This window comes from Puma concolor, chromosome A1 (assembly GCF_028749965.1).
Source record: "Puma concolor isolate L17-30 chromosome A1, mPumCon1.1.hap2, whole genome shotgun sequence".
Taxonomy (NCBI): Eukaryota; Metazoa; Chordata; class Mammalia; order Carnivora; family Felidae; genus Puma; species Puma concolor.
In genome coordinates this window covers 28,075,215-28,098,284 of record NC_141667.1, presented here as the reverse complement: position 1 = coordinate 28,098,284, position 23,070 = coordinate 28,075,215, and the positions used below count along the sequence as shown (strand labels likewise).

The following is a 23,070-nucleotide window of genomic DNA, read 5'->3' as shown; positions in this document are numbered from 1 at the left end:
TAAAAGAGAAGACACAGGCTACGTAATTTAAGAGCTGATTCCGTAATGTGCCAATAACAAGAATACAGCAGCAGGTCTAATGCCATATTTCTAGTAGAGAGACTGTAAATGACATTTCAAGATACCCGCGATAACAGTAAGGTGACAGGACATTACCTGCAAATTCTCCTGCTGGCAAAGTCTACTGGTCTGCTGATACCACTGGGCGTTATTGTCTATATTCATCACTGAAGGAAGTGCTAACAGTAGTTGGGGGCAAATGAAAACAGAGATATTTTTGTTTTCACATCCAAGCTCAGGGGCTCCTTAAAATCCAGGGGAAAGTGTCAGCCTGTGTGGTATTGGCAGCTCCAGGGTGGCACCCCCGGGGTTCTCGGACCTCCGCACACTTCCTCCGGGTGCGCCTTTGATGTATGTAAATGGACGTGGGCTAGAGACCTGTCAGAGGAACACAGACGCCCCTTCCTCTTACCTGTCGTGCTGTCACTTAGTCTGTATTTGTTTTCCCGTATAGAACTGATCTCAGCCTGTTGGAACACAAAAATGACTTCAAAGAATTTTCCTGAATATGATATTCCACAAAAGAAGCAAGCAAATTTTCCTGGGTTTACACAGAACAGGTTTCCTTCTAAAAAAAAAAAGTTAGAAAATCGCCAGGAAAGGGAATATTTTAAAATATAAGTGAATAAAAGTGATGATGATCTACTGAGATATGATTTGTAAAACGTGAGGTTCCAGAGCGTGTGATCTCAAAATAGTTTTCAGGAACTTTATTTAGTAAGTAAAATACAAATATCTTTTAAGATTATAATAACTTTATGTAATAGTGAACTTAGTGGGCTATGTCCTAAAACCTGAGATGGCAAATATTAGTTTCATAATGAAGTCAAATACAAGTCTTACCTATCTGGATAATATACTGATTAAAATACATTAGAAATACTGGTTTAGCTTCACTATTTTATAAATTAACTGTTATTAGTATATTTTTATTAATATTTTTAAGAGAATTTGTAGTAAATAAGACCTGTCAGGGAAGATAAAGGTAATTTTATAAGGGAATACAAAATTTTATGATCATGGGTTGACAATCCCCTAAAGATCTCCTCTAAACCTTTGCCCCTGAATATGTGTCTGTAAATAAATACATTGTAAAAGTTCTTGCAACTTCAAAGCCAGACTCTCATTTCAAAACAAAATGCAATGAGTTGCCAGAAATTACTATGTTTCATCTAGATGAGCGGTGGACTATGATGAGAGAGAGAAGTTTTCAGCAAAGGAACTTTTGTAAAAGCCCAAATGCTAAAAATAAAGTGGCTCATTTTTGGCAAGTGCTTATCTTTACAAAAGCTGCCTTTTCGCTTTATAAAAATAGATGTTTATTTTTCTTTTTCAACTATCTTAAAGTACAATAAATGGCACCCAATTGAAGTTTACAGGTTGAGTTTTGACAGGTACACACTTATGGAACCACCATGATAACCAAGATACAGAAGGTGTCCATTAGGTCTACAAGATTCTGCATGCTTCATCACAGCCAATACCTACCCACCCTATCCCCGGGTAACCTCCACTCTCCTTTTTGCATTTGCTAGAATTCCTATAAATGGACTGTCATGGGTATGAATATGTGTCGGGCTTTTTTCACTCAGCCTGATGATTTTCAGATTCACCCATGATGCTGCTTACGAAGGACATTTGGATTGTTTCCAGTTTGGGGATATGTGAATAAAGCTTCTGCAAACTTTTGTGTATACAACTTTGTGAGACATAAGTTTTCATTTCTCTTGTAAAAACATCAGTGAGTGGATGGCTAGATCATATGTTAGGTGTGTGATGAACTTTTAAAGAAACTGTCAGTTTTCCAAAGTAGTTTTGCCACTTTACATTCCTACCAACAGAGTATGATAATTCTAGTTCCTCCACATCATCACCACCATGTAAAAATACACTTCTTAAACTTTAGCCATTTTAAATGGTGTCACTTTTTATCTTTTTGAGATTTTTTTTTTAAAAAGAAATGAAAGGCTTTTTACACTCTAATGCTGAAAATTGAAATTTATTCTTCTCTGGAATGCACTGCATCCTTTGAGCCATAATCATATTAGAAGACATTAGGGTACTAATTGTAAAAGTATAACTTCCTTTCCTTTCCTCATTTAGGTATTCATATTAAGAATTTATTAATAAAATCTAGTTAAAGTGTGGGAAATGTTAGGTTGACGGGATCTTTTTCAGATCACTGTACATCCAAGTTAAAAGATAATTTATTTTGGGGCTGCTGGGTGGCTCAGTCAGTTAAACACCTGACTCTTGGTTCTGGCCTATGTCATGATCTCACAGTTTTGTGAGTTCAAGCCCTGCATGGGGCTCTGCACTGGCAGGGCGGAGCCTACTTGGGATCCTCTCTCTCCCTCTCTCTGCCCCTCTCCCACACACGCTATCTCTGTCTCTCTCAAAATAAATAAACTTAAAAAAAAAAGTAATTTATCTTCAGTAATTCTTAGATGGGGGAAAGAAGTATACAATTATTCCACTGCAATTTCATTTTAACAATTAGAAATTTTATTTTCTTTCCAAGCATAATTTCCTAGTGATGGTTAGGTAAACAGACAGTAAATGAAAATATCCTCCCATTTCCTAAAATACCTTCCAACAAGAAATTTAGAGAATTCGGTAGAAAGGATTTTCTAAAATTAATGCATATTAGCTTTATAGTCAGGAAAAGTTTAATTACAAATATACAATTACTTGTCAGTAAGACACCAGAGAACAATCCTCATTTCTTTCTTTTTGATGGGCATTATATCAACTCGATTTAGTAAGAAGATTGGTTATCAGTTAAGTTCTTATCTTTGTCCCTTTTTTTAAAATCAAGAAAATTAGGTGTTACTTATGGAATGTAATCTATTCATTCTACTTTTTTTGTGTGGAGTCCATGCCAGAAGAAATAACTGAGGGGTGCTTCGTGATGAAAAGGTTGTCAATCAATCACTGGGAAGTCTATTCTGTTTTGTCCGATGTTGTACCACTTAAATCATGTCTATTATGTCTCTTAAAATTCAAAATAAATTGAACACAGACAGGAAATACCTTGAAGGGTGGTTCAGCAAAGAACACAGATTCCTTTCCCGAAAGTGGCGTTGAAGTTATTGATCTTGGGGAAGACACATCACTCAACTTAAAAAAACAAAATGAAAATCACAGATAAAGAACGTTTCTTCAAAGACTTTTCTTCTCCAGTGCAAAGGATTAGCCTATTTAACAAATGCAAATAAATCTAACAGTAACCATCCTTAGTTTCACTTAATCCAAGGGTATCTTCTATTTAATATGGCACCTCAAGTACTTTTTGGAAGTTTGCAGAGTATAACTAACTTTCTTCCTATATTTTTACTGGAAGCAATTTTCAAAATCTATAAAACTTCTGTGGCATGTTGGGAATATTATTGATGAATATGCTAACATTTAACATAACTTATCAGAGGAGATATTCCTCTCAACTATTTGAGAGATTTCATAGACATTCGAGCTGCCTCCTATCTGTAATAGTCACTATCAGCTCAGAAATGAAACCTGCTTTTAATATTAGCCAACCTTCAATGTAATTAGAAAGGCAAATATATTTGAACAGAATTTTGAGAAACCAGCTAAAATTCATTTTCAATTAACTGCCTCACCAGCTACCCATTCTCCCCGCCTTCACTTGAGCTGTTCATGTGAGCTACTAATTCTTTCTTTTCTTTCTTTTCTTTTCTTTCCTTTTCTTTCTTTTTTTTTTTTTTTCCTGGAGGCTTTAAAAAAAGATCCTGTTCAATTCCCCAGCCTTGCACTAAATAAGAACCAACATTATTTACATACTAATAATCAACATCTTTCATGCCATTATCTGTAATTTAAAACCAGTAAAGAAAATTTTAAATGTGCATTTAAGAGTCAATTCTAAACATTTCATTTTGGCCTAAAGATAAAATGACAAAATCATGGCTTTTTCTGTTGTTGTCATATGTTTGTTCAATGTTGGTTTACTTTTGTTTTTACCTGGGTAGGACTGATAGGAGGTGGTGGAGCTTTGCGTTTTTTTGGAGTTCCACTTCTTTCTGAGCTTATTTTAGAGACTTGATCATGCTGGAAGTTATCACAGTCCAAAGAATGGAGGTGGGTTAGTTCGGTTAGTAAAGTCTGAGCAAACAGCTTCATCAAACAAATGAGAAAAACCTCAACAGTTCATGCATTTCTTACTTCAATAAGATCTGACATCTGCTACCAACATAAAAATAAGTAATATGCATGCTTCAAGTTTTCTTCCAGCAGCCCATGCTTTAATAGCCAGAAAATAAAAAACACAAGACAAAACCAGAGTAAGTTGGTGTGGAGAATTGGGAAAGTAGAGGATGGGGAGCTGCCTGCCCCAGTTTAGAACCCAGAATACAATGATAGTCTAGCCATCTTAATGCAAAGCAGTGGTATTTCCTCCACCTTTGCATTACTTCCACTCCTTTTTAAAAAGAATGTCAATATGGGGGCAAGCGGAAACGTCTTCTCTGAAGGTTATGGATAAATAAGTGACACAGTTAGTACCTAATAAATTCAGTATTGGCTATTTCCTGTCTATGATAATTTTTCAAAACCTTTGATGTGTAAGTAAATAAATGTAACCGCCAACTATACATCTCATCAAAAAAGTAAACAATGGTGACAATGTTTTTAGGAAAAAACTCCAAAATAATAGGGCAATCTTCTCAATTTCTATCTAGAACTCTAACAACATTTTAGAAAAGTTCCAATTAAAATGAAAGGAAAAGCTAACCCTCTTATATTCATTAAATATCTAACACTCTCATGGATAGAGGTCTATAATCCATGGGATACACAAGCATTTAAAATATTGTTGTTGTTCCTTCGCAGAGCTAACCAAACATTTTCACAACAGAAAATATTAGTACATTTCCGAAAAAGATGAATATATAAGTAGCAAGTTTAAAGTCACATGCTTTGGAAACAGGGTAAACCATTAAGAAAACAGTTACCACCTTCTAACAATGAATCATCTATTCTAAAGATATTTTACTCCTTAAGCATTTTCAACATAGTTTTTATCACTTTTCTAGTGGAGCACAGAGTGGTTTAATCAGAACATTTTCAAATTCCCACAAGCTATGATGACCAAAAAAAATTCTCTCCCCCAAAGATAAATACCTGCTTTGGTTTTGTTGGTGTCTTTGAATCTATAGAGGAAAAAGTGGGGAAAAAAATAAATAAATAAAGGTAAGAACCATGACTCACATCTACTTTGGGTGGGAGATACACACATGCACACTCACACCCATACACACAACAAACACAGTATTTAACACTACATTTTTCTTCAAGAATATGTTTAAAAGAATAATAAAATAGATCATATTGTGCACATTCCTTTACCCTTTGGGGAAAATGGAGTGGATAAATTTAAAACAACACTGACTATTTTCTTTCACATACCAGAATCCTGAGAGATTTTTGATAATAGAAGGCTTTGAATTCCTGCATTTTCTGAGAGTTTGGAATAATGTAAGGCATTGTGTCCAAGAGAATCTACAAGGTTTAGGTCTGCACCCTTTTTAATTAAGGCTTCCACAATATTAGAGCTGCTGATCTCACAGGCTAGCATGAGAGCAGTTCTAAAGAAAAAAAAAAGAGATACCAAATTAATACAACCAAAATGGGGAAACACTTTTCTGAGAAATCACTTATCCTGAAAACAAGGAAAGAAAGATGAAGTACAGTTAAATATATACACTTAATGGACTGCTAGTGAGATGAACCTAGGGGTGTTTTTTTAACTTCAGATTGAATCAAAACATTAAACCATATAAGGTCAAATAATATAGACATAATCTTCTAAATATGATGGAATTTAATATGATTGGCACCAATCATAATATGACGGCACCTTTCACCTCAAGCATTTTAAAGTATCTATACATCATTAGGACTATTTTTAAAAGCAGCCAATATGTTTAATTTTGCATGAAAAGCCATCGGAAATGGCCTAGTCACTTCAGTATTTAATAATCGCATCACAGAGGTCTAGGGGAAATTTTTTTTTATGTCAAACAGATTCTCGATTATCAAAAGAGGCAGAAGGGGCATTTGGCCGGCTCAGTCAGTAGAGCGTGTGACTCCTGATCTCAGAGGCATGAGTTCGAGCCCCATGGTGGGTATAGGGCTAACTTTAAAAAAAAAAAAAAAAAAAAAAAAAAGGCAGAAAATGAAAAAATTAAAAACACTTTATTACAAATGATCTAAAATATAGCTGTAATATTTTGAGGCTCCCAGAATGTAGATATCACTGAAATCCCATGATTTCTATTTTGGTGGTACCTTCCATTTTTGTCCCTGGAATTTATGTCTGCTCCATGATCCAGGAGAAAGCGACAGACCTCACTGTGGCCACTTTGTACTGCAAGAAGCAGTGGTATATTCCCATCCTAGGAGACAAATGTAGATTGATTTTAACTACGATCCTAAATGCCAGAATTGCATACAGAATTGCCTTGTTCTTTGTACATTTTATTCCTGAACTGTCCTGCCACCATGACAGTTTGTGTCCCGATAGGGCTGCCATGACATCTCAGCACAGCATTTTTTTTTTAATTTAAATTCAAGTTAATTAACATACAGTGTAGTATTGGTTTCAGGAGAACCCAGTGATTCATCACTTCCATGTAACACCCAATGCTCACCCCCAACAAGTGCCCTCCTTAATGCCCATCACCCACTTAGCCCATCCCCCCACCTGTCTCCCCTCCAGCACCCCTCAGACTGTTCTCTGTGTTTAAGAGAGTTTCTTATGGTTTGCCTCTCTGTTTCTATCTTATTTTTCCTTCCCTTCCACTATGTTCATCTGTTGTGTTTCTTAAATTCCACATGAATGAAATCATATCATACTTGTCTTTCTCTGACTTACTTCTCTCAGCATAACACACTCTAGCTCCATCCATGTTGCTGCAAATGGCAAGGTTTCATTCTTTTTGATCACCGAGTAATATTCCATCACACACACACACACACACACACACACACACACACACACACACACACACACCCACCCCAATCTTCTTTATCCATTCATCAGTCGATGGGCATTTAGGCTCTTTCCATAATTTGGCTACTGTTGATAATGTTGCTATAAACATTGGGGTGCATGTGTCCCTTCCAATCAGCACTTTTGTATCCTTTGGATAAACACCTAGTAGTTCAACAGACCTCTTCTTAAGGAATTGCACTGACTGTTAGCTTTTTCTCAGGAACCTCAGCCTCATGGGCTGCTTTTTCCCTTCAGTGACCAACCCTCAGTCTGGCAGCGACATGACAGAGAGTGGAACATCAAGTATGTAAAGGCTCCAGGCAAGCATATCATGTTTACTGGGGGATGGCTTTGAAGAACAGGAGGACTTGTTTCCACAGGGCAGCAGTAGGTGCGCTGCCCTCCAAGCAGCTTCTTCCAAGCAAACTACACGCATCCTACTATCCATTCTACTATTCCCTTGCAAAGTACATGCTTTCATAACCTTACAAGTACCAGAATGGAACATTAAGAGTTTGCCTATTCTTGGCACATGACTAGATAAAGATCAATGGAAAGAATCATTTAATATGACAATTGGCAATCCTTTAAAAAAGTGCTGTAGAGGGGCACCTGGGTGGATCATTCAGTTAAGCATCTGACTTCAGCTCAGGTCATGATCTCGTGGTTCATGAGCTCAAGCCCTGCATCAGGCTTTGTGCTGACAGCTCGGGGTCTGGAGCCTGCTTTGGATTCTGTGTCTCCCTCTCTCTCTGCCCCTCCCCTGCTCATGCTCTGTCTTGCTCCCTCTCAAAAATAAATAAACATTAAAAAAATTTTTTTAAATGATGTTGAATCACTATGTTATATACCTGAAGCTAATATAACACTGTACGTTTATTACACTGGAATAAAAATAAAAATAAAGTAAAATAAAATAAAATAAGAAAATGAGATCCCAACTCATATACAAACCATGTAAGGTGATGAAGAATGTAAACATTACAACAGAAAAAAAGTGAAAAAATACTAGAAGAATACATAGGTGACTATTTCCACAATCTTAGGGTGAAGGGGTCCTAACTCAAATGATACAAAAGCTTCAAGAGAAGCTTGTATTCTGCTTATTCCTTGGAACATACCTCCCAAATGCAGTTGATAGTAACTTTTAAGGTAGATGTATTCAAGTAGGCAAAGGAAAAAAAATAAATTACAATATGTCCAATTATTTTGAAAAATACAATTGCTGCTTAAAGATTAAGTCTCCGTTTAAAATAGAATTTCAGACACATTTCTAAAAAATTATCTCTGCGAAGTTACAATACTTTCTGGTTATGAAGTACTGAGATTCAGGGATTAGGAATTTATCTACAATTCTATACACTCACATAACACTATTCCCATTAGGTATAATGCATGCGTAGCATATAATGCATGCATAGCATATAATTTCTATGCTATGGCAGGACATTTAAACTTGCAGTCAGGAGTGACTGGCATGTAAATTTATTCTCAGAGTAGCCCAGCAAGGTTAAACAGGCTAGAAGTGGTTTTCAGAGTTGGGAAATCCTAACCAGGAGTACCCAAGATGATACACGGGAAGTTAACAGAAATGACAGAACTTCTATTTAGACTTATTTCTTCTAAAAGTCAAGAAATTAAGCCTTATTAATACATTTAGGTTGATGGCAGATGACCTGAGAAACAAATGTACACATCAGGAAGTGCATGTCACAAACTGTCTTCTCAATGTGTCATTAAATTCAGAGACCAATAGAGATAATACTTGGATCCGTTTTGCAGAAGAGGATCTAGGTTGAAACGCATTAGACTTTCGCCAAATGCTGAGGTCTCTAAACGTCTTAGTGACTTGCAGAGGTAGCCCACAGTGCTCTAGACGCCAGTGTGCATCTCCACGTCGAGCAGCCGCCGGATACTTACCAAATCCTTGAGGTTTATGGGGCTTTTGTGCTCGCAAAGAGCCTGCACAGCTTGAAGGCAGCCCTGTGCCGCTGAGGGAAGGAAACAAAGACACAGCCTGTCACACAGGAGCTCTCACCAGCAGGGGCATCACATGCACCCAGGACGGAGAAGTTCGTGTTCCACCCCGTTTGCTATGTTATACTAGCTGCACTGAAGAGAAGTCGTATCCGGAAGGTTAAGTAAGGTGCTCCGAATTAGTGTTACATTTCAATGTTAATTTCCAGACCTAGAGCCACTGTCTGCCAGTTGCCTTTGTGCAAATATTTGGTTTGGCGTTTTGTAGGACTTAGCTTTGCCCCAGCTAGCACTAATAGAAATTTATAAATCTCATCACTCCCTGAGCTCGGTGTTGACGTTTTGTTACTTGGGAGCCGTGTGACAGATAATGACAAGATAGTAAAACAGAACACTCAGAAATAAAATGGGAGTTTCTTTTGATCCCCAAATCAAAAAAATCTGTATCACATATTACATGAAATCTCTAAATGCTTATGAAGATCTCTTAGCTTAAACCAGAAACTTACATTAATTAAAATATAATAACCATGGCAATTTTTACAGTTTGGCAGGCAACTGATGAATTTTAGATGTGTTCCTTGATAAAACCCTACACATTTTGCAAACTGAGGGAGACAGAAATTCCAGGAATGATGACAGACAACAGCCTCAGAAATAAAATGGTAAAGAAAATGGCTTGAAAGAGGAAAAGGACAACTGAGTATTTCTTACGGCAGGAGGATCAGTAAGAGAATGAAAGTCACCTGCATAATGTAAAGCTGTTTTCCCAGAGCTGTCCACACTTCCGGCTGGGCATTTTGACTAGAAGACAAAAAATAAATAAATACACATAATAAACATTCCGCTCTGTTGAGTTCATCCTTTTCCTGCAAGGTTGTGATGTGTCTTATCAAGAAGAGAATAAATATGAATAGGCCCCAATTGCTGTGCTCCAGGACCTACAGTCTCCTATGGGGAGGGGAGCTCCTCTCCAAGTAATCGGGACCCAGGCAAAAGGTCACCTCTTTGCTGCATTGGCCGTCCTGTCCTCCCTCTCACACTAGCATCCCATCACCGGCAGCTGACAGATACGCTCCAGGCGTTCTCATCTTGGTCCCGTCTTTCCCCCCACATTTCCTGCCTAATTCTCTAGTCCCCCTTCAGAAAACCAAGTTCCCGTAAAGAACTGCCCACATGCGATCCATGCTGCCTTGCTTCCCACTCGTTTCCAAACCCACTGCAGTTGCGTGCTGTTCTCCAGACTCCACAGAGATGGCCCCACAGTCACCAATAACCTTCGTGTTTCCCACGACAACAAACATCTGTGTCCTCCTCTTACCGCAATCCACCCCCTTCTCCAAACAGTCCTTCCACTTAGCTCCTAGCGCCCATACTAGCCTGGTGTTCCCACTACTGCTCTGGCCACTCCCCCTCCGTGAGCCAAACACAGAATGTTGGGGTTCCTCGGTGCTCTCCTTCTTGGTAATCTCATTCATGCCCGTAGCTTGAAATGTCATCTAAAGGCTAAAGACTCAAATGTGTACCTTCGCAATAACAAACCTAAGTACATATTAGCTATTACGCACTGGGTACTCTTCATTGTTTTAAGGCTCCTGATAATGCTAGACACTATTATCACTCCCATCTTCCGATGGGGAAACTGAGATACAGAGAAGGTGATAATTCGCTCAAGTCACAGGACATGGCAGAGCCAGGATTCAAACCCAGATGCGCTGGGCTAGAGCATATGTTCTCAGCTGTACGCAACGTCATCTTCAAGCGCCTGGCTTGATAACCCACTGCCTATTTCACATTTCTGCTCTGATGCAAGCACCTCAAATGCCCGTCCTAAACTCCCACTGAGTCACCTTTAACTTCTTCTCCTCCTCCTCTTCCGCCATCTAATTCACCACCATGTCCTGCCAATTCTGTGACCTAAACATACCTGGTCTACTCTTTCTTTCCCCATTCCCAGTCTAGGCCAGCATCTTCTCATGCAGACAGCTGGGGCAGCCTCCTGGCGGGCTCCACAGCTCTGCTCTCGCCTCTATTCTCTATACAACTAGAGTGATCTTTTAAAACTGTGAATACCAGTCCTTCCTTAAAAGCCCTCCACAGTTCCATGCTGCGCTCAGAGGACTTATGGCCTGCCTGCCATGACACACAGGCCTGCACTCCATGCCCTTCTTTTTCCTCCACGCTCACTCGGCCCCAGGCTTTCTTTCCTCCCTGACCAGTGCCTTTCCTACCTGAGGCCCTCTGTACTTGCTCTTCTGTCTGCTTGGAATGCTTTCCCCTTGGCTCTTTCCAAAGTTCTCGGCTTAAATATCACCTCCTCCACGAGCCCTTCCCTGATCGTTCACCCCACACCCAGCTCTCTCAGTACTTGGTCAGTTTTCTTCTTGATGTGGTGCAATTTGTAACATGCATTTGGGGACTTGTTTACAAGATTGCAAGCTTCATCAGGATAAGGGATGCTCTGCTCGTGAAAATATACTCAATGCCTGACACAGGGCACGGTGTCCAGGAGGCACTTGTTAAAAGTGGGGGGGGGGGGGGGGGGACTAGTGGGCTATCAGGGGAAGAGGAGAGTTCATTTGAATTTGAAGAATCTCACAAGGGTCTGTTTGCGCTCACTGCCATGAGGAGGCAAACTTTAAAACGGTAGCCACTGGAGAAGAGAAGAATCTCCAGCAGACAGATAGTAAGAGCAAAGGCCTAGAGAGCTCAGAGAAAGGATCCAGTGCAGAGAGTGAGGGAGGGCGGGAGGCAACAAGGGTCACATCACAGAGGGCAGAGGATGCCAAGACAGAAGTGAAGAACTGGCTGGAGAGGTCCAGGACCCAAGGAAAGCGACCCATTAGGAGGACATCAGAGCCTCAAGGTTTTAGGAGCGCCTGGGTGGCTCAGTAGGTTGAGCGACCGACTTTAGCTCAGGTCACGATCTCACAGTTTGTGAGTTTGAGCCTCGTGTCGGGCTCTGTGCTGACAGCTCAGAGCCTGGAGCCTGCTTTGGATTCTGTCTCCCTCTCTCTCTGCCCCTCCCCTGCTCATGTTCTGTCCCAGAAATAAATAAACATTAAAAAAAAATTCAAAGCCTCAGGTTTTAACAACTATTCAGAAAGAAGAACAGCAAGTCTGCAAGTTAGAGGCAAGAACAGGCAATGTTAAGAGTGAAATGTCTGTCTGCCCTTCAGTGGTAAGAGGAACGGAGATCAAGTTACGACTTACCATGCTTTGGCCTAATTTTAGAATAGCACAAGGAAGTGTTTAAAGGCTTCAAAGATTCCAGAGAAAAACCAATCCATTTGCATAACCAGATATAAAATTACATTAGAAGCTAGAATATCTGGTCCTTGCCCATGAGGATTTCCAGCCTGTCAAGTTCATTCTTCCTGAAAATCAGAGCCAGATGCAAAGCCTGGATAGCCAAGCCAGAATGAGAACAGAGATTTAAGATACAAATAAGTTAAAAAAAAAAAATTAAGGCAAGACCAAGGGTATGGAGGCAGTGCACTTGGGTAAGTCCATGATTGTCATTTATTCAAGGTGCCGGGCCTCAGAGAAAGCAGGGAAGTTCTACTTTAATTGTTCTCAGAGGGGAGCCTCATAATAATAATAAAAATAATAATAATCACAGATGTTGATCTATTTTTCTTGAATTTCACTTCAAAGGCCTGTTAAGGTTTGCATTCCTGGCACTGGTGGCAGCTTGCGTCACATAACGCAAGACAAGAAGCTGTGTGACCAACAGAGCAGGACAAGTTGAAGAATGTGACCACATTTCTGCATTAGAATCGAAGAGCCAAATTAAAGCAAGATGCTGGGTCCCACACAGTGCCTGTGAAGGCTGAGACAACAGCTCAACAGAAGAGATAGCACTCCAAACACATATTTTATGGCTCTGTGCTGTTCCTGAAAACAACCAGCTTGCACGCTGACTGGCAATGGCTGGATGTTACAGTATGGGCCGCTACTGGGCTTTCATTAAATATTCATCTTTCAAGATTTACAGATGTCGTCCCCCTAAGCGATCATTATAAACTGGCCAGGTTATCAAACCAGGGAGTTGGCTTCAAATTATAAAGGGGAATAAAACCAAGAACCTCGGCAAAAAACTAAGAACTAAAGGCACATTTAAAGTTACACACAAGGAAATAAAGGTTGAAATTTTGTTTCTCAAAAAGAGTTGTGTTCTACCAATTACTGAAAGAAAGGCTATTAGGATACTGGAGATCCTATATTGCAAGCATCTCCAATCGCAAGAAAAACAGTTTTTAAACTGATTATGTAAAGGGTACAAGTCTCTCAGAAAAGGACACAAGGAGCTGAATAAAGGCAAGAAAAAGGCTGGATCCCAGGAAGACACTCCAAATTCTGATGAGGATCTTCTTCCCTATCAGTGCAATTGCTATGGAAATAATCTTTTCCTTGGCTGTCATTTAAATTGTGATGCTTCTTAGGAAACCCAGGTTCTGGGATGGTATTTAAGGGAGTGTGTGTGTGTGTGTGTGTGTGTGCGTGTTATTCTTTCACAGATACAGTTATTCTTAAATTTAAAAGATGACATAATTTTAAAAATTTATAATTTTAAGTTGTTCCATTTTACCTGAAGGAGCTTCCTGATGCATTCGTGGTGGCTGTTCTTGGCTGCGAGGTGCAAGGCACTGTGTCCTAAATGGATTAAAAAAAATCTTGGAAAAAGAGGCCACACATTTTAAATCCCTTTCTTATCTCTGTGACAAAGACAACTATGAGGAAATAAACTGTTCTCCAACAAAGGCGGAATTGTTACTCTTGGTAAGGTCTCAGCTTCTTATCTGTAAAGTTCAGTGTGACAAACGAGCAGAGGACACAGAGCGTCCTGCCCACTGCATAATATTCAGGGTCTACTCCAAGTGCCCTTCTCTTGGGGTGCTATTAAACTCTGAGCTAAAAGCTGGCAGGTGACTCATGATACACAGCTCGGTTCTGCTTTCAGCGGTCCCCATGCATGCCAAACGTCCTGCATCCACCCCAGCCACACCAGGCTACGACTACCACAGGCCCAGGAACCCAGGAAAGGCCACCTGTACACCAGCTGAGAACATCTTAAACACCCATCACTTAAATCCCTAGTTTTGGCTTTTCATTTCCCTCTCCTCCAAATGTCCTCCAGCCCCTGCATGGAAACTACCTGGAGTTTTCAGATATTCAAAGTCCTTATGTGGAAGAAGGAAAAGAGTGGTAAAAACAATAATACACTACTAAAGTCGCATTTCTTTACATTCCCTTCAGAGCATATGACCCTAACATAAAGCACTCTTGATGTTTCAGCAGTCAGCTTTAGGAAATCCTAGTGCTGTACCCAACTCTCTCCACAGCCTAACGGGCCTAGAGAATTTCTAAGGAAGAGGGGCTTGGGGGCAGCTTCTGGGCAGAAGGTATGGCTACCAGCCCAGAAGGCTCCCATCTGAGGCCCCTCACCACCTCGCTGGACCCTGCGCTTAGCCTGGATTCTCTTCCTCCAGGATCACCACACAGCTTGCTCTCTCACCTCAGAGGCAACTGAAAGAGTGCCTTGTGAAGGAGGTCTGCCCTGACCTCCCCTTTTAAAATTCCCATTCCTCCGCCGCCCTTTTAATCTTCAATCCCTGCTTCATTCCTGCTCTTCATAGCACTGAGCACCTTCCCACACTCCTTTCCACCCCACCCCACTCTACACAATACACACACACACACACACACACACACACACACACAATTTATGGAGCTCGTTTTTCTTTCCCCACTAGAATATGAACTCACTGAGGACAGGAAGTTCTGTCTCATTCCCTGCTGTGTCCCTAGTCCAGCACTGATGATGCATCATAGGCTCTTACTACACACTTGTTAATTTCAATTAGAGGGTATGCTCATTTCAAAGGTCTGGGGAGGAGGTTTAGGGGCAGAGGACCAAAGCTGCCCCTGCCAGCCAACCCAGAGCACATGGTAAACTCTTAAATCCTCCATTTCCCAAACTTCTCGGCTGAGATGTGCCGAATGTCATACCTGTAAACAACCCATACTTTGGGACATGCTTCAAGCATGGTTTCAGTCTCGCTGCTATTGACATTTTAAACCATGAGTGTGTGTGTCTATGTGTGTATGTTGAGGGAAGGGGGGTTGTCCTATGCATTTTAGGTTATTAAGCTGTACCTCTGGCCTCTACCCTTTACATGTCCATTTGTGATGATCGGAAATGTCTCCAGACATTGCCAAATATCCCCTGGGGGCAAAATCACCCCAGTTGAGAACCACTGGCTTACAGAAACAATTTCTTTCATATGGTGGTCCAGTCTCCAAATATCATTTCTCCTTTTTCAAATAGTCTTCAATCTGTAACATGGACTGGGAACCTTTAATTATTAGAGAATCATACAGCTAGGAAATACCATATTTAAAAATTAGAGGATTTTAGGATCACAGTAAGCTGCACAAAAGCATGTGTAAGGTCAAAAGATCAGATCCCTTCTTTTCTGAGACCAGCTGCACTGAAGGATTTTAAGGGTATGCATGAGGGGGGGGTTGTTTAGGTGAAGCAGAACACAGAGGCAGGAACCCCTCCCAAATGGATGAGGATGAGGAAGGTCAGAACTAAGGCCCTTGGAAGTAGGAAGACAAATATCTTCTCTTCTCCTTCCTCCTTTAACTTCCTGAGAGCCTCCTCTTTCCAGGATGTATAATGCATAATAGTATCAGTTCGGTTACAGGATGCATTAAATAGGCTTTGGTGCGCTAGCCTGGCCCCCAAGCATCATCTGTACCAGTGTTTCTAAGGACAAACACGTTTTCAGTTTTAAACAAATGCCTTGCAGATGAACTTTTGGAAGCCATCCTGATTGTAAGTAGAAGACTGTTTATGTCATGTATACAGTGCATTAGCTTTTTGTCTCTGCTGTGGACAAAAGCTGTTCTACGTAAAGAGCACCCATTGGAAAAAGACACAATTCTCCAAAGACGAGATGGTAGGGAGATTTAAACAACCCAGCAGAAAATAAACAATAGGGTTTCATTTCATTCCAAGTGTTCTACTCATACCTGGAAGTAAGTGCCGTGTTTCTAAAGAAACACAATTCTTTTATTCCCTGGCCCTGAGCTATGTTTTCCTGAACCAGGAGCACAACAGTATTTTCAATTAAAACATTCTTAAAACCCAAATAATGTGTCATGCCCTGGACATTACACCGAAGTGAGATGTCTCTTACTGTTAATGTTAACACAAAATTCTCTTTCCAAAAGCAAAAATTTTCTGGAGAGAATACATTGTATTAGTGGCAGAATCTCAGTGTAATGAGACAGTGCATAAGTCTGGCCCCCATTCAGCTATGGATCTGTCTGGAATATCAGGAAACAATTCAAATAACATGGCAACCCTAATTCAAGTGCATTCCAGCAGAACTTTGCCTGTGAGTGAAAAGACCAGTGTTATTTATGTCAAGGGTTGTGGGCTATAACAGGTAGTGTAAGAAACCTATTGTTGAAAGGGAGTCTAGGGGCACCTGGGTGGCTCAGTCAGTTAGGCATCTGAGGTCGGCTCAGGTCATGATCTCATGGTTCATGAGTTAGAGCCCCTCGTGGCTGACTGTGGGGAGCCTGCTTGGGATTCTGTCTCTGACCCTCTCCTACTCAAGTTTGCATGCGTGTGCTCTCTCTTGCTCAAAATAAATAAATAAACTATAAAAAAAAAAAAAAAAATTAGAAAAAGCTTTAAAAAAAAAAAGAAAGGGAGTCTAAAAAGGATGGCTCAGGGGTGCCTGGCTGGCTCAGTCAGTAGAGCATGTGACTCTTGATCTTGGCATCATGAGTTCAAGCCTTACTTGAGGTTACTTTAAAAAAATAAAAATAAAAAATAAAAAGGATGCCCAGACATTCTAGCCATGGAACACTTTCCCCCAAACTACCTCAGACAATAACCATTTATTCAATTCTTTAAGATCACTGGAGAAAATGGAGAAGAATTAGCTAATTTAATAGAGGAATTACGGATGTACTCTTCAAGTATATGTGAAAAAAATCTGAAAACAAGTCAGAAGACACATACAGGGCTAATAAATACCAAAAGGTGAAGTCTGAAAAATTGCAGTTTTAGATCAAAATATAAAGACATTTAGGAAAATAAAGAGAATTAAATAATATTCAACTACATAAGATTTAAAACATTTTCTTAGAAATAAGAGTTTCAGAATGCTGACTATATTTAAACAATAGAAGTATAATTTGGTTCTTATTTACAATTTTAAACATATTTAAACACCATTATCCTTAGTAATCCTCATTTTCTTTTCATCAAATTTTCATCACTGAGGCACAAGTCTGTTTACCTTGTTATAACCCCAGGAGAAGACCCAAGAATGAAAGACGTATTAGTAACCACTACTGTAACTACTAAATAGTTATGGAATTACCCTTAGTCTCCCCAGTATATATGTGTATAGTGTTCTTTAAGGAATTAAAAGGCTTTTTTTGCATGTGTGTATATCACCTGAAATATTTTCACACCCACGTTATGCTGATCATTGCAGATGGCTGACCCTTCTTACTGCCTATACATGAGTCAACAGCAAGTGCGAAACTCATACGATCGTTTTGTTTTTCTTTATCCCAAATGAAAATAGGAAATACGTTTTATTGGCTATAATTTACAGTTTAAATGACCCATTGTCAAAGTGTCTGAGTTTTAAGATGAATATTACCTTTCATATCTTTGCATGGCATCAAATTCGAGTGGGATTAGGGGGCATCATGGAATGGAAGTCCACCTTGAAATCCAAACAAAAACTAAAGCAGTCCTTGGAAACCCCAGAGAGAAAAGTCAGGGTTCTCAAGCATTCCGTTCTGAGGACTATGCATTACGATGTTTCCGTACCTCAGTTCTCGCTCTCCTAAGTCCCTCTTCTATGATAAAAGATGTTGTATTAGGAAGGTTAAGTGTGCAAAGGGATGAGAGAAAATTTAAAAAATGGGTGTGAAATACAAAGTGCACATTCTCCTCCAATCTCTGTTTCTACTTGCTTCTACAGCAAAACCTTCAGCATTTTTTTTTTCAACGTTTTTTTTTTTTTTTTTTTTTTTTTAATTTTTGGGACAGAGAGAGACAGAGCATGAACGGGGGAGGGGCAGAGAGAGAGGGAGACACAGAATCGGAAACAGGCTCCAGGCTCCGAGCCATCAGCCCAGAGCCTGACGCGGGGCTCGAACTCACGGACCGCGAGATCGTGACCTGGCTGAAGTCGGACGCTTAACCGACTGCGCCACCCAGGCGCCCCAAAACCTTCAGCATTTTTAACGGGACAAATTGCTGCCCAGAATTCCCAGCTTCCCGTAAGGCTCAGGGTGGCCACAGATCCCGCTCTGTGCTGTGAGGTCTGAGTGTGTGTCACTCGTGGGCCATACTTGCCCTGCCCCTGGCTGCTGCTGAGATGCAGATCCCAGGGAAGCCATCTTGGGCTATTAGGACCACAACACCCTGGATGGCGGAGTCTGAATCCCTCACGGTGTGGAGCCGAGCTGCCGTACCAATGTGGGACTTTCAACTGACAGAAAATTCTATTTGTTGAAGCCACTCTTATTATGGTATCCTGTCACATTGCATCAAATGTATACACTCACTAATCAAGGGTGTGTGAAAGCCAATGCTTCGTAGAAGCATATTGGTAAAAACAGAAGATTCTTTGGTCTTCTTCAATCTTCCATTAATGCTTCTGTTTAATCCCGTCTCATACTCCAGGGTGCTAAATGCAGGCACCACCACTCCCCACCCTCCAAAAAAAAAAAAAAGCCTAGAAGTCAATTTTACTATTTGTCTGGGAGGAGTGTTTTCTAAAAAAGCAGCCAGAAATGCCAATTCTTACATCGGTGAGGAACAAGAGCAAACACAACAATGAAAGGATGTTAGACAAATAACGTAGGTCCAGTTCAGAGATGACACAGTGAGCTTAGAAGCCAACTTTCCCATGTGATCACTATATACTGGTATTGCCTGGCAAACAGGTGATTAAGGAAGGGGGAAAACCCCCAAAACCAAAAACCTGTTATGAGTTTCTACCAGTCTTTGGGCTTTCTTCTTCTGATTTGTACAATGAGAGCTGTTGGCTTGGTGATTGCAAAAAAAAATAAATAAGATAATAATAATAATAATAATAATAATAATAATAATAATAATAATAATAGGGGTGTCTGGGTGGCTCAGTCGGTAAGGCCTGGACTTCAGCTCAGGTCATGATCTCACAGTGCGTGGGTTCAAGCCCCGCACTGGGCTGTGCTGACAGCTCAGAGCCTGGAGCCTGCTTCAGTTTCTGTGCCTCCCTCCCTCTGCCCCTCCCCCGCTCGTATTCTGTCTCTCTCTCAAAAGTAAACATTAAGAAAAATTAAAAAATAATAAAGATGTGAAGCCTTTTCAAAAGCCTCATGTGTAAAAGATAATAAAGGTGATAAGGTGATGTGGGTAAAGTAGCAATAATCATGATAATCGAGGAGCCAAATGCAGCGAGCTCTCACTGTGCCCTGGGTGTGGAGATGCCCACACTGACCGTCTTGTGGAAGCCTCAAAGACCATCGACAATGATGTGACTGTTGTCGTATTGAAACTATACCAAGGCCCTATCCTCTGACAGTGCTTTGTTCATAAGTTGCTTGTAAAGCAGCCATAAAAATTCTCTGGTCAGACTTCCAAATATTTCATAGGGAAAGATAGTTGTTAAAAAATAGATGCTAAAAACGCTCTGCTTTTATAACTTAAATCTAGTCCCCAGTTTAAAAAGTGGGAAATTATACCGATTTGACCATCCTATATGCTTGGTGGATACAACTAATAAAAAGGGTCAGTGTATATTTTGAAAGCAGGCTTTGTTTTTGTTTTTCTGAAAATTCTCCAGGGTAGTATGATTTATGGTCACAGATTTCTGTACCAGTTGTCAGTGGTTTTTGAAGAGGACCGTTCCTCAGTAACAACGTGTCAATATTTAAGTAGGTTTATTGAAAAGACAACACCTCTAAGAGCTGAGCCATTTAATTCATCCCTTAACCACCATAAAAAATGTTTTGGACTAATGATGATCACATTAAGGTGAGGCATGGTGACTGATGGATTCTGCTCTGCTTTCTTGAGAGGTAGGTGATGTAGCAACAAGGACAGAAACATCGGCAGTAAAAGCCATCATATTTACCTTGTTTGTTATGATGGGAAAGAGTCTGAGAAGCACTGGTCTAGATAACACAATCAACATTTCCATGCACATTTTCCTTGAAGCCTCTTCCTTCGTTCCTACATTCTCTTTGCACGCTTTTAAGAAATCAGGAGAAGTTGGCGCCTCATTCAGACACAAGGAAAACAATCAGTCCAGAGACCACAGTATACCCTCATTGCCGAAAATGTTAGCGGGGAGGGAAGTGACTGGTGGCTCTGAGACATTTTCAACTCATCATACGTTTGGACAATGTTCTGGGCCCATAAGGTGCCATGGAGTCCACCAATTTATATATATACATACATATATATATTTTAAATGGAGGGGTGCCTGGGTGGTTCAGTCGGGTGAGTGGCCGACTTCAGGTCATGATCTTGTGGTTCAGGAGTTCAAACCCCACATCGGCTCTCAGCTGAGCATGGAGCCCACTTCAGATCCTCTGTCCCCCTCTCTCTGCCCTTCCCCCGCTACACTCTCCCTCTCAAAAGTAAATAAACATTAAAAAAGAACAGATGGGGGTGCCTGGGTGGCTTAGTCGGTTGGGTGTCCGACTGCGGCTCAGGTCATGATCTCACAGCTCGTGGGTTCGACCCCCGCGTCGGGCTCTGTGCTGACAGCTCAGAGCCTGGAGCCTGCTTTGGATTCTGTCTCCCTCTCTCTCTGCCCCTCCCTGCTCACACTCCTTGTCTCTCTCTCTCTCTCTCTCAAAAATAAACATTAAAAAAAAAAAAAAAAAAAAAAAGGATGGACTGTGGCAGTTCCCACTGCCAGGCACAGAGAAGCAGGCTGGAGTAATTTGCAGTGTCCCCTCCTCGTCTCAGTCGGCTAGCAAGTTGGCACCACACTGGGGTGTCCGGGCCTCAAGGCCCGACACTTTACCAGGCTCTGGTGTCAGGAGTTAGGGCTCTGGTAGGAAACACAGACTCTCCCCAATGTGTCATATGGCACAAAAATCTTAAGAGCTTTAAGTGTTAGAAATGATACTGGTGGACTTAAAAAAAAAAAAACAAAAAGACAAGCATGTAGAGTTTATTATATAATGTGATCTCAACTATGTAAAAATGTGCCAGGAAAAATTTGGAAGGAAATATAGCAAAAGAGTAAAACTTCTCTTGTTAGGAGTAGAGGCACCGGTTAACTTCTTTGTAGTTTTCTGTGTTTCCCTAATTTTCTACGACAAGCATTAGAGAAACATATTTTTCCCTATGACAAAAACATAGAGGGGAAGGGATATTTGGTTACGCTAGAAATAATGACACTCCTGGCTGATCTATTTCTTAACATCAAATACAATGAAACGAATCTGTATTATAGTTCCAATTTATTTACTTTAAGCTAATTCCTTTAGATTAGGATTTTCTTAGAGAGGAAACCCCATCTACTGAAGAAAACATATTTCTCATCAAGGGTACTTTACCTAATCATACTGCCCTTGTGTGTGTGTGGCATGACTTTTAAGGTAATAACAATAAACAAACAGGGGCGCCTGGGTGGCTCAGTCAGTTAAGCATCTGACTTCAGCTCAGGTCACGATCTAACGGTTTGTCAGTTTGAGCCATGCATCGGGCTCTGAGGTGACAGCTCAGATTCTGTGTCTCTCTCTACCCCTCCCCAACTCGTGCTTCTCTCTCAAATATAAATATTTTTTAAAAATTAAACAAAACAATAAAGAAACAAAATAACTAGATTTTGGAATTAAAGATCACTTTAACTAGTGCAACATAAATTAGTATTTCCTTTAAGATAGTCACTTAAGGAAACCATTCATTCTTCCACTGGTTTTGCCATTTCTCACAGTATTTTTTTTGGAACTTTCTGTGGTACTGCTCAGGAAAATCATTCCGTTACTTTAATCACTCCCTATTTTTGACAAAAATGGTCTCACCAGTTTGATACCTCATTTACCTGACTTGACTTCAAGTGGCTTTTGGCCTGTCCTAAAAAAACAAATCTATTGTCAAAGGATAAAATTCCCCTAACACTGAGATTAAAAAAAAACAATAGTAATCATAATGCCACAGATTTTTTGAAAATAATTCTGAAACAAAGTGTTCCAACCATATTTTGAGTAATAAGAGCACTCTCACAATACCTGACTGACCTCCCCCCTCCAAGACTACTCTCAGGTGGCCAGGGCACTGGGGGGAATAAAAGGGATCCATTATGAATTAATGCGTGGCCTAGACAAAGACTATGAAAATAGACTGATTTCATATTCCAGTAAAAACTAACAAAACCCTGTTAGAAGGCATAGATTTTTAAGTACAACAGAGAAATGAAAAGCCATCAGTAGTTGCTTTGATCCTTTGGTATGACCGGCAGGGGCAGAACCCTGGGCTGGAGATCCTGTGGGCTCCTTCCTGTAGAACAATGTTCACAAAAGATAGGACTACACTTTCTCTCCATTTGCTTTGTTCATCATTTATCAACACTGGCTTCACATTAGAATTACTTAATAAAAATACCAGTCGCTGGCAACCTTCAGACAATGGAATCTGAATCTCAGAGGATAGAGCATGGGTATATATGTGTGTGGGTTGTGTGTGTGTGTGTGTGTGTGTGTGTGCTCTTTATTCTTTTCTTTCTTCTTTTTTCTCTCCCAGCCTTACCTTTCCCCAGTTCCTAGGTGACTCAGATGCACTAAAGCACAGTAAGGGGTGAGAACCACGGGCAGCTGGTCCAGACGAGGATCACAGCTTCTCTCACACAGCACATCTCAGTTAGCTAACAAAATGAGCTCCTGAACACCTTGTTGCATTGGGGCGTCTGGGTGGATCAGTTGGTTAAGCATGTGACTCTTGATTTTGGCTTGGGTCATGATCTCATGAGTTT

The 23,070-nt window shown here is 40.5% G+C and overlaps 1 protein-coding gene and 1 long non-coding RNA gene across 6 annotated transcripts in view; both read right to left on the bottom strand.

The window, feature by feature from the left end:
* RAI14 (retinoic acid induced 14) overlaps window positions 1–23,070 on the bottom strand; it is a 144,501-nt gene that overhangs the window by 13,135 nt on the left and 108,296 nt on the right. For 4 of the 5 annotated variants that reach the window (XM_086676776.1, XM_086676782.1, XM_086676794.1 and 1 more), the window contains 9 exons: window positions 13,641–13,705; window positions 9,796–9,853; window positions 8,993–9,063; window positions 6,367–6,473; window positions 5,485–5,663; window positions 5,200–5,228; window positions 4,042–4,128; window positions 3,094–3,180; window positions 473–527 (listed from right to left, as the gene is read on the bottom strand). In XM_086676776.1, coding sequence (XP_086532902.1) covers window positions 473–527; window positions 3,094–3,180; window positions 4,042–4,128; window positions 5,200–5,228; window positions 5,485–5,663; window positions 6,367–6,473; window positions 8,993–9,063; window positions 9,796–9,853; window positions 13,641–13,705 — 738 coding nt within the window. The remainder of the gene's footprint in view (window positions 1–472; window positions 528–3,093; window positions 3,181–4,041; window positions 4,129–5,199; window positions 5,229–5,484; window positions 5,664–6,366; window positions 6,474–8,992; window positions 9,064–9,795; window positions 9,854–13,640; window positions 13,706–23,070) is intronic. The other variant, XM_086676789.1, reaches the window with a different exon arrangement.
* Window positions 17,006–19,157, bottom strand: LOC147584060 (uncharacterized). The gene is made up of 2 exons (XR_015240699.1): window positions 18,324–19,157; window positions 17,006–18,078 (listed from the first exon to the last, which is right to left on the bottom strand). It is a non-coding gene; the product is annotated as an uncharacterized LOC147584060 (long non-coding RNA).